Source organism: Podarcis cretensis (assembly GCF_951804945.1).
Source record: "Podarcis cretensis genome assembly, chromosome: 4".
NCBI classification, from domain to species: domain Eukaryota; kingdom Metazoa; phylum Chordata; class Lepidosauria; order Squamata; family Lacertidae; genus Podarcis; species Podarcis cretensis.
This window is the reverse complement of record NC_137173.1, coordinates 66,698,104-66,713,989: the sequence shown is the minus strand read 5'-3', so window position 1 is coordinate 66,713,989 and position 15,886 is coordinate 66,698,104. Positions and strand designations below refer to the sequence as shown.

Sequence of the window (15,886 nt, the reverse complement as noted above, 5' to 3'; positions counted from 1 at the left end):
TGGTAGATATATTTTAACCATTTGTTTTTATTTTTAAATCAATGTTGGTGGAGAGAAGCAGTGCATGATGTAACACAGATTGCCACTGCCGACACGCTTCTTTGCATTTAAGCCCATCTAAATAAAATTTATTTCTAAATACAATCATTTATGATCCATAGTTTGAGCCTTGATTTTATTTCTTGTCAGCCTTTTCTAAGATCACAGACTCCAGAGTCACATATTGATTGCCTTTAGTTTGTTAGGGTTTTGTAAACTCCATTTTATGTTGGGGTAGAATAAATATTTAGCTGCCCACACATTCTTTCTGCCTGCTCATGTCCAGAGATATTGGGTGGCTAGAGGACAGAACTCCTGCACATTTAAAAACTCTGCAGAAGAAGGAGTTGTGGCAGGTAAAATTTGTCGTGACACCACACCAAGGTGCTGAGGGATGCTACACTCCTTTGAATTTCCTCTTCTGTACACCTGTTAAAGATACATGATCCCTCTTATCTGCTACATCTGATCACCCTTCTCACAGAGGGTTGGTGTTGCAAAATAAAACTACAATTTCCCTTAAAAAGAATTTGAAATCCCAGCACTCCAGTCTCCAGAATTGTATTAAATGTAGTCTTGGATCCAGGTATGGGGTATTCACATATTTCCTAAACAATGCATAGTTCTTTCATGTAATGCATATTAACTGATTTCCGTCTGCACATTTTTATTTTCTAACAACCCTTCTGCAAACATGGAATTATTTTTCTCCTTCATTTTCTATCAGGGTAGAATGGGAAAATCATAGCCCCTTAGGAAATTACTTACTTTTTAGTCATCCCCTAAAAACCAGAGGCATCTTTTTAATTCTTCAGTTTCAGCATAGACTTGGTCTTGAGTAAGGATGGGTAAATCTTATTTCAGTTTCTTGTTTTTTAAGTTCAGCTCACCACATTGCTGCATCAGTTTGTGGTTTATTTATTTATTTATTTATTTATTTTAAAATCCTCGTAGAAGTTCATCAGCATTTTATTGTGTACACCTCCCATTATGCATATTTTTGCAAGCAAAGTTTCCTAATGTAGCACATTCTGTGTGCCATTTTCACTAATACACTTTTTGTACACTTGTTCTGGTTTGAAAACTGCAGCACAACATTGGGGGAACTGCACATTTTGAAATATAGCTGTATTTGTTTGCATATTGTTTCTGGAAGTACAAGTTAAGAAAGTTTCCTTTAAATTGTGAACCAAACTGAATCTCTTCCCCATTCCCAGCCTTGAGTATAACTTTCTAAACATGACACTAAAGCTACTAGCTTTGTGTTTCGTTTGTTTTCCTATTACACTTCCCTTTGTTACATTATATTACACACACACACACACACACACACACACACACAACTTTAGCACTGAATATTTTTCATGTCTAAAATGAGTAAAGTTGGGAATCCAGCTTGCCTGGAAATCAGACTTCCTTTGCTTTAAAATTTTCTTCTAGCTACCTAGGATAGCTCAGTTGGTAAGGCACGAGACTCTGAATCTCAGAGTCATGGGTCTGAGCCCCATGTTGGGCAAATTTTCCTGTATTGTAGGGGGTTGGACTAGATGACCTTTGTACCTTCCAACTCCACGATTCTATGTACTGAATCCTGTAGTGACCAGTAGGTGAGAAACTGCACATGCTCTGTTGCTGTCTCTTCAGTAATATTCAAGGAATGAATATAACATTCAAAATAGGTTCAAGACAAGGCAGTTTGTAAGTACAAACGAGGGCTGGGCACAAATGTCTTTCAGATTTCCCCACCCTGTTTGTGGAAAGAGAAATGGTGGGAGGGGACTAACTTTTCCCAGAGAAAAGAGAAATTCTCCAATAGTAAGGCTAACTAATTAGCAGTGTTAGTAGGTCAGCGTCTTTCTTTTGCCCTAAAGTGGGTACACCACTGCAAGTGGCAGCAGTAATACCTGTGTTGGCCACCTGACTACCATTTTGCATCTTCCACAGTGCCAGATGTGTTGTGATCAATCCCTGGATATGTGTGTGTATGTGTGACCAGAAAAAAATGACCCTTTTCTAGATGGGGTGAGAAAAAGGAAGTACTCTTGGCCAGAAAAATGTCTTTTGAGAAATATGGACTTAGTTCTAGACCAAGGAGTGGGTTTGTCACTGCCCCACCTGGTGAGAGAAACACCTTAGCTTAGCTCCTACCTCCTGTTTTGTCTCAGATTCGCCTATGAAAGCCCTTCTTATCAACCATGACAATTAAATAAGTACCTATATATTTAGAGAGAGTATACATTTGTATGCCAATGAGAGACAAATACTGAAGCTAGGAGCCACCACTTCTGTTTGTTCTTCCCTGCATGCTTTGATTGTCAGCTGATCTCTTCTGCTTCAGATTGCTCCCTGCATTTTCAGGGTTCCCAATTGTGGTAATGATTCTAAATACCTCCACCTAACACACACTTCAGATCTTTGTGTAGACTTTGAGTACATGCCCCTAATGTCCCCACTTTAAATGCACCCACATTGAATGCCTAAATTGGACTTCTCTCTCTCTCTCTCTCTCTCTCTCTCTTTCTCTCTCTCTCTCCCTTCCTTCTCCTTCTTAGTGTTGCAGTGCTGATGGTTGTATTACTTAAAAGCGTTAGAACAGACTTGCATAATACATCTAGAAGCTTCCCCCCCCCCCCGTCTGTTGCCACAGACACCGTCCCTATCTTGAAATCATTTTCATCTTGCTTTTGCCGCCTGCTTGCCTAGTAATTGTAGTGTCTGAGCCAGACTGCAGAAAGGCTTTGTGCATTTTGAAAAACAAACAAACAAACAAAGGTTTATTTGGCATCCTTTTGCTTCTTTTCATTCCCTTTGTTTAACATCCTTATGTTTCTGGCTACATGATTTATAACTGGACATGGCAGTATGATATGTGTGTTTGTGCTCAACATTTACTTACATGTAAATCAGCAGCACTTTGTCACCCTGTCCCCAAGATCAATATTCCTGATGTATTATGGTGCTTTAGGTTTCCCCGCAGATGCCTCTCGCCTTTCTGCCTATGCTTCAGCAACTCTGGGTCTGGTAGTTCTTGACGTTGCATGTGACACATTGGGGAAGCACCAGTCTCTCTGTTTCTACAAGTCCAGGTGTAACTGCACAAGCCCACTCCCTTTGTTCTAGAGAAGCACCCAGGCCAGCAGCTCACTGTTCAGAATGTTGAGTGTTCTCTTCTAACATGGCTTCTGATTGGCTCCATCAAATCTCACAAGATGGGTACATTGATACAATGATAGAGGTTTCCACAAATATCCTCAAGTGTGATTTACAATTGTGCCCAATGTTTTCCACTATAATGTGGCTGCTTAAGCTGGATTAGGCCCCTTTGGATCTCCTTCCTTACTGCCCCACCCCATAATGCAGGATCCCCAGTCAGGAGTGCTTGGCCAACAGTACCAAAAGCTGGAATGGTGTGCTTAGTGTTTACTGGCAAATCTCTGCACTGCCTTCACTGCTGCATAGATAACCTGGTTAATTATTTCTGCTGCTCAGCACTTTAAAAGGTAAAGGTACCTCTGCCCGTACAGGCCAGTTGTGTCCGACTCTAGGGTTGCGCACTCATCTTGCTCTAGAGGCCGTGAGCCAGCGCTGTCCGAAGACACTTCCGGGTCACGTGGCTAGCGTGACGAAGCTGCATCTGGCGAGCCAGCACCAGCGCAGCACACGGAAATGCCGTTTACCTTCCCGCTATAAAGCGGTACCTATTTGTGGCTAACAATATGGTATCTATTTTTGTCATGCAGTCTTCTCTGTTATTAGGGCCAATGGCAGGCATAGTTTTCTCCGGGAATCGTCGTTAACTGTTGCATATTGAGATGAATATAAAGACGGTATGGTTGGCAACACCGATGGCTTGAAGAAAACCATTGCCCATGAGGAAATATTAAATCAGCACCCCAGTCTCAACTGAAGTCATGGGATGTGGCACTTCTATTACGACGAGGCGGGTGAACAAATCAGAAAGAGGTAAATAACCTGTGAGTGGTCTTTCCATTCTCTGATGTGATACTTAAACAAATTTACTGTGTGCATTAATTTGGAAGATACTGATTGTAGGTTGGACTATCCCAGGAGATTCTGCTGGACTGGTAGGCTAGAGGACACACTATGAAGAAGACTCAAGAAGGTGTTGAGATAATATAGCCATTAGTTCTCTGTTTAAAGAACCTATCCCTACCTGATTCCCCTCCACATGGTTTTAACTGTAATTACTTTCAGCCTCTGCCAGCATATATCTACTTGCTGGAATCAATGAGAATTTAGTTGAAACCATATGGGACCAGGCTGCTTTAAAGTATCAAACCTTGGAGCCTATTTTGAGAGTCTTGGTGCAAAAGGGCACAATGTATATTAACATCTCTTAGTGCTCTCCCAAATCTTTGGCCAGGGTGTTTCTTACTATCTTGACAAGAAAGGTTTGATTAAGAGAAACTTCACAGACATGGTACATTTCCAGTGTTAAAATAGGCTCTGTTGTGACATGCAGGGGAGGTTTGAGAAGACTTGAAGGTTTAAGCTTTATATTTTCAATGCTTTTCTTAGTGTATGGAACTCATTCTCCTAGAACTCCTTCTCAACTGCCAGTCCAATGCATATAAAGCTTGGAATTCTTGCAATTACTGTAAGGGCATGCAGGAATTACCCAACAAGTTGTTTGGGCATCTGACTACTAGCCAGGATCTGAATATCTTTGGGGCAATTATCTCCCTCTAAATTAGACTCAACGGGGGTTCACAAAAAGAGGGAAAGAAAAGCAACCACTTACCACTTTCAGGGTGCAAAAATTATTAGAGTGCCTTTTAGAAACATCATTTCCAATGAGCCATTGTTAGGGGTAGGGATGGAACCTAGGAAAACTGCCACCACTTGCAAGGGCAGCAAAACAAAAGCTTGTGGTTTGTTTTGTTTGTTTGTTTGTTTGTTTGTTTGTTTGTTTGTTTGTTTGTTTTAAACAGCCACTACCTATAATGTCCCATCATCAATAGTCATTGAAAAAAGGTCAGTGTATCTTTCCATTCATCATTTATGTTTGAGAAAGCCTGGGTTGAATTCGGGATGAGAAGTAAACAGGAAAGGAAAATTCTCCACTGTGAAATTGGCCTTGGCTGAGAGCTCCATTCCCTTCACCCATAGGTTTTATTCTATTCTGCCATCAGCATCTATTGTTTTGATTGCCCCCATCAAAACAGATTCCCCCCTCTGGATACCGTTGCTTAAAATTCCACCAGGAGACAGATATTTGTACCTTGTGTAGAACACAAAAGCAAGTCTTTGTGGAAGGAAGACATAGTGACTCTCAGAATTGGATTGCAGGGCCTCTCTTAGACTCAGCTAGGCCTGAAGTGATAAACACAGATGTCAATTCCGTTTCCCAACCATCAGATGGATTGGAACCACACTCGCAACTTTTCATGGATTACGTCAAGTCAACATCAGTCATCTACATCAGTCCTGTTTCAGTTCAGTAATGTCATCTCTCTCATACACTTCCCTGTATCTCTTCTGCAACATCTATTTGCTTCTTCTGCCATAGCAAATAGATTCTGGAAATATTGACTGTTCCTTTCGGGAATAGCCTTGACTGAGGTCATTGATTCTAAGTCTCTAGAGTTTCAATTAATTGTCTTAATAACAAAGCAACACTTCTACCTGAGTGAGAATTGCAATAATCAAATCAGGAGCTGTGATCAGTGTGATGTTCCTGTGCCAGGACTCGCATCGTAAAGGCAGGCTACTACTTGTTTAATATCATATGATCTATGAATCTCTCAGTACCTTATTTTGGACCATATAGCAATCACTTGCACACAGTTTGCCTGGAGCTGAGTCTAACTGATGTACAGTTCTTAGGCACTAATATGGTGGTGCTATTAAAATACTATCAATGCATATTTTATAGGTAAACAAATGTTTTAAATTTCGAAAAAACCAAAAATAATTATCTGCAACAATTTTTTTGACAAATTGTACTCAGAAGCTTCTGCATAAAATAGTATTTTACAACTGTGTGCCTACTGTATAATAAAATTCCTTTTTTTAATTGTAAAAAACTTGCATTAGTAAATAATAATGCAAGCACTATTTGTTTTATGACCTGATAATTCCCTTCCCATTGTTTCATGCAAGTTGCTATGACCCAAATACTTGGGATTTAGCAAAACTGGTACTCCGGGGCACACACTGAAACAAATTTTGAGCTGCTGTGCATCACCTGAGACTTTACCCTAAATTTGTTTATAACGAATGCTATTTTGTGTGTTTGAGCTTGAAAAATGTGTTTAAGATATTGACCCATGTGACTTTCATAGGCTTCTTGGCCTCAGAAGCTTTGGAATTTATTGTACAGCTGGCAATGTTTTTGAGCGGTACAGCAATGCTTTGTATCCCCTCCTAAACCTTCCCAGTATTGCCCCATCTCAGGTGTATTAAGGGAGGAGGAGCATGTGTTAATTTAGACATCTGGATACAAATTTAGAAATAATTGCTTCAATTGAAATAGAAACACACAATGAGGGGAAAACTTTCCAGGTGGCCCTGTGTGCCTGACCATCTGCTCTCCAGGTGCTAACAGCTGATGAACAACTTCAGCTCTCCCTTCTTTTGCCTTAAATTGGATTTGGACCAGACAGCCCTTCAGAGAAGAGGACTTCCAGGAAAGTAAGAAGAAACCTGCCTAAACCAAGAGTGATATGGTCCATCATGCTGTTCCCATGGTGGCCACCCAGGTGACTGTGGGAAGCTTGTAAGCAGAGCATGGGCACACCAGCACTCTCCTGACCTGGCTGGGACATGTGGAGAGCACCAGGCTGCAGAAGGTGTCTCTGCCATGAGATTATCTCAAACTTTAAATGCAGGAGTGCTTGTAGGGTTAAAAGGGGAGCCATGATTAGCTTTCTGCGTTTTAGAGCAGGATTCACACATAGCATTTTAGAACCAAAGATCTGCATAACTAGCGGTGGACAGTTAATCTTCTCTTTCTGGCCCCTTCATGTCTTGGCAGCCATTAAAGCAGCTGTCCTCATTCAAAGGTGGTATCGCTCTTACATGGCCCGGCTGGAGATGAGGCGGAGATATGCCCTGAGTATCTTTCAGTCAATTGAATATGCAGAAGAACAAGCACAACTACAGGTTTGTACTCTGTGGATTTTTCTTTGACGCAAACTGTTAGTGAGATAGAACATGCCGGCTTTTCAGATCATCACGGATAATGTAGCTTGAAAATTTTTATTCCCTCTCACGGTTGATGCTTAAGTTTTAAGAAGATAATATAATATAATTAGTACCATGCCATTCATTTTTTGAAGCTGGTTAGTATCAGGCACATTATTTTCATTTATATCAGGCTTTTTTTAATAAAAAAATAATGCTAATTTTGAATTGTGACACAAGCAAAGTAATGCACGTTATCATCTAAACACACACACACAAACACCCCTGGTAAGACCCTTAAATTTAGAGCTGGCTTTGCTCAACTGTGTCACTGTCCCTATCGATGGAGATATAGGGGGCTTGAGATTTTGCCGGGGTTGTTACTGTGTAGATGGAGCCAATGTGCGTATTTCAAATAAGGGGAAGACAAGGTAATATAATAATTTCTGCTTGTAAACTAACAGATGTCTTTTCTTACTCAGCTATCCAAGTTTTTCACATTCATGCTGGACCATTTTACTAAGGCCAATGAAACTGATCCAGGTAAGGATTGACTGAATAAGTTTTCAGAGCAGTTACATGTGTGTATCTTGTAAAAAAAATATATATATTTTGTGTGTGTGCGCGCGCATGCGCCAGTGCAGCCAAGAGCATATATGTGTGGAACTACTTATCCTTGCACATGTACCTGTAGCTAGTTGAGGAACTGTATGTTTTTCAAATCAGAAAAACCTGCCTCTGTGCAGCAAATGCAATATCAGTCAAATGGTCAATATGACTGTGCAGGTGCAGCAGAAGTGGCATGGACAATGCCAGGATACAATGTAGAAGAAAAGAAAAGCATTACGAACTAGTTATGGATAAGTAGAAAGACTAGGAAAACAGTTTAGGAAGGGGTGTCCTATGTAATTAATGTATGCTCAGGAATCCGGGATCAATATAAACCAGGGGTAGTCCATTTGGTCCCTACTGCCCACTAGTGGGTGTTTCAGGATTCCAGGTGGGTGGTAGGGGGTTCTATGACACATGTTACTGAATCAGGGGGCAGTAGGTATGAAAAGGTTGACTAGCCCTGACATAAACAATTATTTCTCTCCATCTAAAACTTTTCCATTGCCATCTCTAGTGGAAGATTCATGGTTTAGTCTGAAGGGGCAATTAGGATTTTTTTTTTAATGGAAAGAAAACAGACTAGAGACATACCAGGATTGGAAAAATATACAGACCGTTGAACAAGCAAAGACTAAAGTGAAGATGGCTCCACCTAGATATCAGTATCCGCACATCGGGACTTTATGAAATGGACTGATAAGCCAGGAGATTTAGAGAGATAAGACTTAGGTGGAATCTACACACATGTTAAATACATTGTGAAAATGCTTTTAAAAAAATCGTTTTGAAAAATGCATTGAATTTGCTATAGCTCAGTTACCATCTAATGTCACAATTGTATATTGCACTTTACAACACTTTCAAAACGTTTTATTTGCAGCTGTATAGCTGAGTCCTGAATTTGAAGCAGTTTATATTTTAAAATGTAAGAAAATAGTCTATAACTATATGCTGAGATGGAATAAACATATGAATAGAGATATCCCAAGACAGGCATGGCAATGTCTGTTTGAAAAGGGTTCAAGTTTCTCGACAGCTATGATCCATAAATAAATTTGCTTTAAGAAGGAGTTGGACTTCATTGAAAAGTAAAATAATTAGTAAGCCAGAAGAAAGTAAGTCCTGGATTTATCCATAAGTAAAAGGTGATTTTTTTTACCATATGTCATGGTTTTGTTTTTTTTAAAAGCAGTCATATTGGCAAATGGTGGGAATTATGAAGGAAACATTTCAGAGACAAAGAATTAACTGATGATGTATCGCTATAAAAATTATTAGAGAAGAAATGGCCAAACTGGTCCCAGTAGAAACATATATTGAAAAAGAACTGGGCATAACAGAAAAAGAATCAAATTATATGCTGCCATTAAGAGTTTAAATTACATGGTATATATGAAATTGGCTTTTAGAATGCCTCTTATGTATTGGTATATGTAAATGTTATGTATATATTATGTATATGTTTGTATGTGTGAAGGTATGTGGGAAAGTTTTGCTTTCATGTTCTGTAATGCCAATTTTTCAAAGTAAATAATATATATTTTTAAAAGACTAACATTCCCATTTTTCAAATAGCAGGGAGTGCACATTTGCAATGACTGATGCTGAGAAACCAGGGACTGTGGCTCTTGTTTGGGGTTGTTAGCAAGGAAGCCAATAAATAACTCGAAATAATGTTTACTTTTAAGAAGCACTCCAAATTCTTATCACACTTAGCACATTTCAATTACAGCTTGCTCTTATGCAGAAAATGCCTCTTGGGGCAATATTTGTTCCTGACAATATTTTATAATTGTGATTTTAATGTAGGCTGCTGTGACTCAGTCTGTTTGCCATAGTCCTTGTTCCTTTATAAGTAATTAGTGGTTTTCCCTGCACAAGCTGGCATGTCCTCCAGTAAATGCCAAGGTTGGTTGATAGTTTTCTTTTAAGCCATACTTGCAGAAGCTTTTCCCCCGTGGGAATTGCACATATCATACACAAAGCATAGGTGAAACATTATTCTTTAGTCCTGTGGATGACAAAAGAGCCCTGAGTAGGACATATTAGCATGAGTAGGAGGCATGGAGTCAAGCACACTGGCTCCAGCCGAGTGTCTCCCACTTCATCAGTTATGAGCCTTCCCTTCTTGAGCAGAGAAGGTCTGAAGAGGAAGATCAACTTGTGTTTTCTTGAACCCGAATTGGACCTCATCACAATCAGAAGCCCTGTGGTTGTGGGTGGGAGGTTTATCGCCGAAACATCTGTACAGCAAAACAATAAGATTTCAGCAGCAATTTAAAATTCTCCTGTCATAGACATAGATGGAAGAACTGACACTCAGTAGGGAGAATCGGCAATTAATGGAGGTAAAGTTAATATTAAAGGGGGGGAAACATGGCAGGCATTTACCAATAATAATAATAGTTCGGGAACCCCTCTTGGACTTTTTGTGGGGAAAAGAAATGAATGACTCTGAGACACTTTGACTTAAAATAAATATTGTTTAACAGAAAGTGGAGAAGATCGTGGACTGAATGTCTTAAATAATCTTTCTTTTAAAAAATGTGACTGGCAGATGGAACATCAGAAGTCCTTTTATTTTTCTCTAATGTTTCTTCCCCTTTTATCTTTTTAATTTTCACTCTTTCTGTTGTCTCTCCTTTCTTGTTCCTTTCTCTCTCTCTCTCTCTCTCTCTCTGCCTCCTCTTTTTGGGAGTCATATGTTTGGGATTGTGTACTCATGTGGGTGGTAGATGTTTGATGGAGAGCCCTGGGTGGGAGACAAGGAAATGTTGGTCTCCAAAGGCAAGAGGCTGGAAGGAGAAAGGAAGGTGAGAGCTGCTACCTTCTGTGGGTGGTGGGGACTGAGAATTGCCTTTAGGAGAAGACTCCATATTTTACAGGATCTGTTTGTATTTTTTGTACCTTTCTTCGTACTGTATTGTGAAAAACTTTAATAAAAATCCTATTTTTTAAAAAACACTGCTCCTGTCACTTTCCTGATAAAGGAAAGGGCAACCAAGGAGGTTTCAATGCCAAAACTGGGCCCGCAGTCAGAACAACACTGAGCATGACAAAGCTCTTCCTTGTTCTTACAAATGCCCAAAAGGTTCTTTGGATTTTAGTGTCTGTTATATATATCGGCATTATGCTGAATATATCATCAATTTAAACAAATGTTCATGAACTCGTTATCCAAAGGCACATTTGTTGTCAACTAACTAAAATTTTGTAAGTTGCTTTTCTGCTTCCTTTATAGACGTCAGCTCTAACTTTTTCTCCACCACCAGTGATTATACAATGAGAGAATATGAACAGACCATTGAGGTCCCTCCCTCCTACTACGGGCCCCACATTTGTTTCCCCCTCACTGTTGCTGACACTGATGTTCTTCTTCAGGCTTTCAAGCACCGACAGGCAAGCTCAGACTAATGGTTAAATGGATTTCCCTTTTATTTTTATGGTCTCTCTAAAAGTGTCAGCTGATAATCGTAAGGGCATCTTAGACACCATTAAGACAGCAGGGCGTGGAAGGCTAATGTGCATCATGGTGGGGGGAAAGGAATTTGTAAGCACTTCATATGCGCATATTGAAAGAGATGAACAATGGTGCATTTAGTTATTTACCAAAATAATGGTATGCCAGTTTTCCAAATGTTCAAAGGAGCTTACATTGAAAACAATTACAAGAATGCACATGTAATAGCAGAAGCAAAACTGAGGAGTGGAGATGAAGTATTACTGAGGGGTCTTTTGTTAGGGGGTTGTTGCTATTTTTGATACTAATTTTTTGTATCTTTCTTTTAGTTCTTATTATGATTTATGTGGGCATTGTTTAATTTGATTGTGCACTTTTTGATGTTTTACTTATGATTTATTACTACTTTTGCTAGGTTTGTAATTATGTAGTTTTTTCATATAGCTGCCTTGAGCATGGTTTTAATCAGGCATCCCCAAACTCGGCCGTCCAGATGTTTTGGGACTACAACTCCCATCATCCCTAGCTATCAGGACCAGTGGTCAGGGATGATGGGAATTGTAGTCTCAAAACAGCCGAAAGGCCGAGTTTGGGGATGCCTGGCTTTAATCATGGAAAGGTGGCATATAGATAAAATTATGTATGTATGTATTCTGCCTGGATAGCTCAGTGAGTTAGAGTATGGTGCTGATAACGCCAAGGTTGCAGGTTCGAACATCGTATGGAACACCTGCATATTCCTGCATTGCAAGGGGTTGGCCTAGATGATCCTCAGGGTCGCTTCCAACTCTACAATTCTGTGATCCTCTTAAACACAACAGGCCTCAACTGACAGCTTTACGAAAAAGGTTGCTCTGCCAGCCCTGTTCCTGTTGAAAGGCTGTTTATTCACCCCAATACATTCATCAGAGAAGAAAACATAATTCTTTCCACTGCCACGCTTTTTTAGCAATTGCTTAGTCATTGTTGGTACTTGCTGTTCTTGAGAGCATTTGGCGCAGGAGACTCACACAGCCCTATGCTTTCCATTTCTTTAGCTATAATGGGATATGGTTTAATTTGAAAGACGGACATTGCAAAGCTGGATATCCCATCCCATGGCATTTCTGCTTCCTTTGATCTGTTGGCCACTAAAACTGAACTCCGCAGTCTCTGGGTATACCTGCTGCTGTTCTGGCAATATCAAGAAGGGCATTAAAACAATAGGGCCAGCGGGATACATTACTGAACATAGGAAGTTGGCTTATGTTGAGCCAGACCAGTGGTCCATCTAGCTCAGTGTATACACTGACTGGCAGCAGCTCTCTAGGGTTTCAAACGGGGGATATTCCCAGCTCTACTTGGGGATGCTGGGAGTTGAACCTGGGATCTTTTGCAAGCAAAGTGGATGCTGTACCACAGAACTACATCCCTTACACAGACTTACAACCCAATATTGAAAGTATGATCCCTGCCTTGCTTGCCTTTTTCCACCTGACAGTCCAGGTGGGGCCTGGACTGACTCCAGCTACAAAAGCTGAGGCTGCTGTAGAGGCCAGAAGCCATCTTGGCTGTGAGTCCTGGAAGGCCTGCTCCTTGCCTTGCTGGCTCCCTGCCCCCTTGCCTGGCTGAGGAAGGCAGTGGCCTGACTGACTGACTCCAGCTATGAAAGCTGAGGCTGAGTTTTGCTTAGGGGTTTCTGTTTCTGTTATTGATATCAATTTTTTGTATCTTTGTTTTAGATATTATGATTTATGTGGCATTTGTTCAATTCGGTTGTGTGCTTTTTGATGTGTTTTATTCCATGTTTAAGCTACTTTTGTTATGTGTGAAGTCATGTAAATCTTTTCATGTTGTAAGCCACCTTGAGCATGGTTTTACCTAGGGAAAGGTGGCATACAAATAAAATGATGATTCTTAATATAGTATGGGCACCAACGCTGCTACTGCATTAGAGATGTCCCCCATCTCCATGCTCATCTGTGCAGTAACGATCCCCCAAGTCTGCAGTCATGACTGGAAAATGTTTGTCACGCTGACAAGAACTGTGTGCAAGCACAAAGCTCACTGGGTTTTGGTGATGGAGTTCTTCCAACGACTCTCTGTAATATATCATTTAGAGCCAGTGTGGTGTAGTGGTTAAGAGCGGTAGTCTCGTAATCTGGTGAACCGGATTCGCGTCTCCACTCCTCCACATGCAGCTGCTGGGTGACCTTGGGCTAGTCACACTTCTCTGAAGTCTCTCAGCCCCACTCACCTCACAGAGTGTTTGTTGTGGGGGAGGAAGGGAAAGGATAATGTTAGCCGCTTTGAGACTCCTTCGGGTAGTGATAAAGCGGGATATCAAATCCAAACTACTACTAATACTACTACTACTACTACTATTCTTCTTCTTCTCCTCCTCCTTCTCCTCCTCCTCCTCCTCCTCCTCCTCCTCCTCCTCCTCCTCCTTCTTCTTCTTCTTCTTCTTCTTCTTCCATGACTCCGTACAGCACCTCCACGCCCGATACGTTCTTCAGCTGCTACATGAGACCAGGAAGGTCCTTCAGCAGATGCCAAACATCACACACCTCTCCACCTCTTATACCAAGGAAATAACCATCTGTGGTGAGTTCTCCTTAAGAGAAATGTGGCACCGGGTTGATATCTAAAGTATATTGTGAATCTGTAGGACTGACTAGCATTTGTGGTTGCAGGCCCAGACGCTGTAGGGCCAAGGCAATATGTAGGTGCAATAAACACAGGACAACCAAAAGGAGATTTAAGCAGGCCACAGCTTTATTGATTACAGGTGTCAGCAGGTTTGGGCGTAGGCATTGGATGTGTATCCTGACTCAGCCAGCCTGCCTACTGGTTGATTTTTGGCAGGGATAACCAAGGTTAAGGGTCGCCCTATGGCATACATCAAATTGGGGTGAACCCCCTCCCCGCAACCACCATTTTGAGGGTGCTACGGCCCATCAGCCCCTGTCTGTGCATCCAGACAGAAATGAACCCCTCCCCCAGCTACGCCTAAAGTAAGCCTTAACCCACCTTGGCCGGGCCAGACCACAACTCCCACTCCCCACCAGCCAGTGGTAAGTGGTCTTTATAGCTGCCATTGGAATGTTACACTTCCCCAACCCCCTCACAGTACAAATCCTTCCTGTCTTCCCTTTATTATTGGGGGTGGGGGGGGTGGAAGGCTGATGACTCATCGCCTGGCATTTTTAAAGTAAGCTGAACACTTCCTCCCACTTTTTCCCCCTGTCAGATGTTGCTGGGTGAGTCAGTGACTAAATCTGGCAAACTTTTAAGAAAAGAGCTGCTTTTCCATCTGTAAAATGCTACTTTGTGTGGTAAATAATTTCTTTCACCTCTTGCCTCCCCCAAGTGCTTCAACAAACGGTTCGTGAACATGATCATGATAGAAGAAAATCCCAGTTCATTGATACTTCTTCTGGGGGGACACACACACATATCCACACTGTGATGAAAATGAGCAAACCAATGATGCATTCTCTCTCTCTCTCCCTCCCCCCCCCCCCCAATATATGGATGTCTCAGTGGGGAAATGTTATGCAGTCTTTGTTCTGAGGGGGTGTATATTTAGAGAGAGAGAGAGAGGCCGAACATTAAAGTGCATGTTCTTTCTCTCATGCAGAAATTCAGAAAGCAATCTTCTTTTTTATTTTAGTGTTTGATTGAAAGTATTTCAGTTGAACAAAAGAAAAGAAAAAGAAAAGGTGCATAAAAAGAGAAAGTAAAGTATGTATCACTAATATATGCAAACAACTACAAATTCATATGTGGTTGTCTAGTATATGGGTATATGTATTATAAGCAATCTTCCTTTTCTTAAGAAGAAAAACCACAGAGTGAAACTGGAGGCAAAATGTTTTGTCCTCAGCTTTGGGAATCCATTTGGAGCCCAAATAAGATTGCTTTGTGGCCATGGATCACCAATTGGCCAGCTGCATAAAGAGTCAGCTAAAGATGGCAACGTCTAAGTGCCTCTCAGTCATCTGGCCTTGATTACACCGCCATAGATGGGTGAATGGATGGGATTAGACTTCCTGGATTTGCTTGAGGAGACCCACTTGCAAGACAGCACTAAATGGTTACTAGTAATAATTAGTCTCTCTCTTCAAATCAGGAGAAGACGCGCACACAAAATAAATTAATTGTACTGCTGCAGGTGCAGAGAGAAACCAAATTTTAATAAAAGATGCTTCAAGCATTCAATGCAGGTTTATACCACTGAATGAGCTTTAGTAAGCAAGAACAAAATATCCTTAGACTTCTACACACACACACGTATGTGTGTGTAAGTGTGGCCTTGATAATCAATGTACATACATCCTCCAATGGGTGTCCTCATTTGCACAATTGAAAGAGCATCTGAGAGATTTTTTGATGTGTCCTTCAAGCAAATAATAGTCTTCATGCTCAAAACATCCTTAATGACAGATGAAAGTGTATTTTTTTACTGAAGTTTGAGCCAAAATGTTGATTGCCACAAAACGAGATCTATGTCACTTCCGTCAAATCCTTTTTAACTTTCTACATTGAAACAGGCATTAAATATTCATCTGGTTCATGTGTTGCATATGTGAGAGTTCCTTTAATGAGCGTCATTTAAACCCCACTAAATCCAAATCCAATTTATTA

At 40.8% G+C, this 15,886-nt stretch overlaps 2 protein-coding genes across 5 annotated transcripts in view; one reads left to right on the top strand and one right to left on the bottom strand.

Moving 5' to 3' along the window:
- RS1 (retinoschisin 1) overlaps positions 1 to 1,739 on the bottom strand; it is a 37,825-nt gene extending 36,086 nt beyond the window's left edge. Inside the window, exon 1 of one of the 2 annotated variants that reach the window (XM_079973097.1) lies at positions 1,600 to 1,739. The gene's annotated coding sequence lies outside the window, so the exon portion shown is untranslated. Of the gene's footprint in view, positions 1 to 807; positions 921 to 1,599 lie in introns of those variants that run through there. The other variant, XM_079973096.1, reaches the window with a different exon arrangement.
- Positions 1 to 15,886, top strand: part of PPEF1 (protein phosphatase with EF-hand domain 1) — a 31,397-nt gene that overhangs the window by 503 nt on the left and 15,008 nt on the right. Inside the window, exons 2-6 of one of the 3 annotated variants that reach the window (XM_079972680.1) lie at positions 3,796 to 4,002; positions 7,037 to 7,164; positions 7,668 to 7,728; positions 11,039 to 11,196; positions 13,729 to 13,843. In XM_079972680.1, the coding sequence (XP_079828806.1) occupies positions 3,951 to 4,002; positions 7,037 to 7,164; positions 7,668 to 7,728; positions 11,039 to 11,196; positions 13,729 to 13,843 (514 nt within the window). In that variant the 5' untranslated portion in view covers positions 3,796 to 3,950. Of the gene's footprint in view, positions 1 to 3,779; positions 4,003 to 6,417; positions 6,694 to 7,036; positions 7,165 to 7,667; positions 7,729 to 11,038; positions 11,197 to 13,728; positions 13,844 to 15,886 lie in introns of those variants that run through there. The other 2 variants (XM_079972679.1, XM_079972681.1) reach the window with 2 other exon arrangements.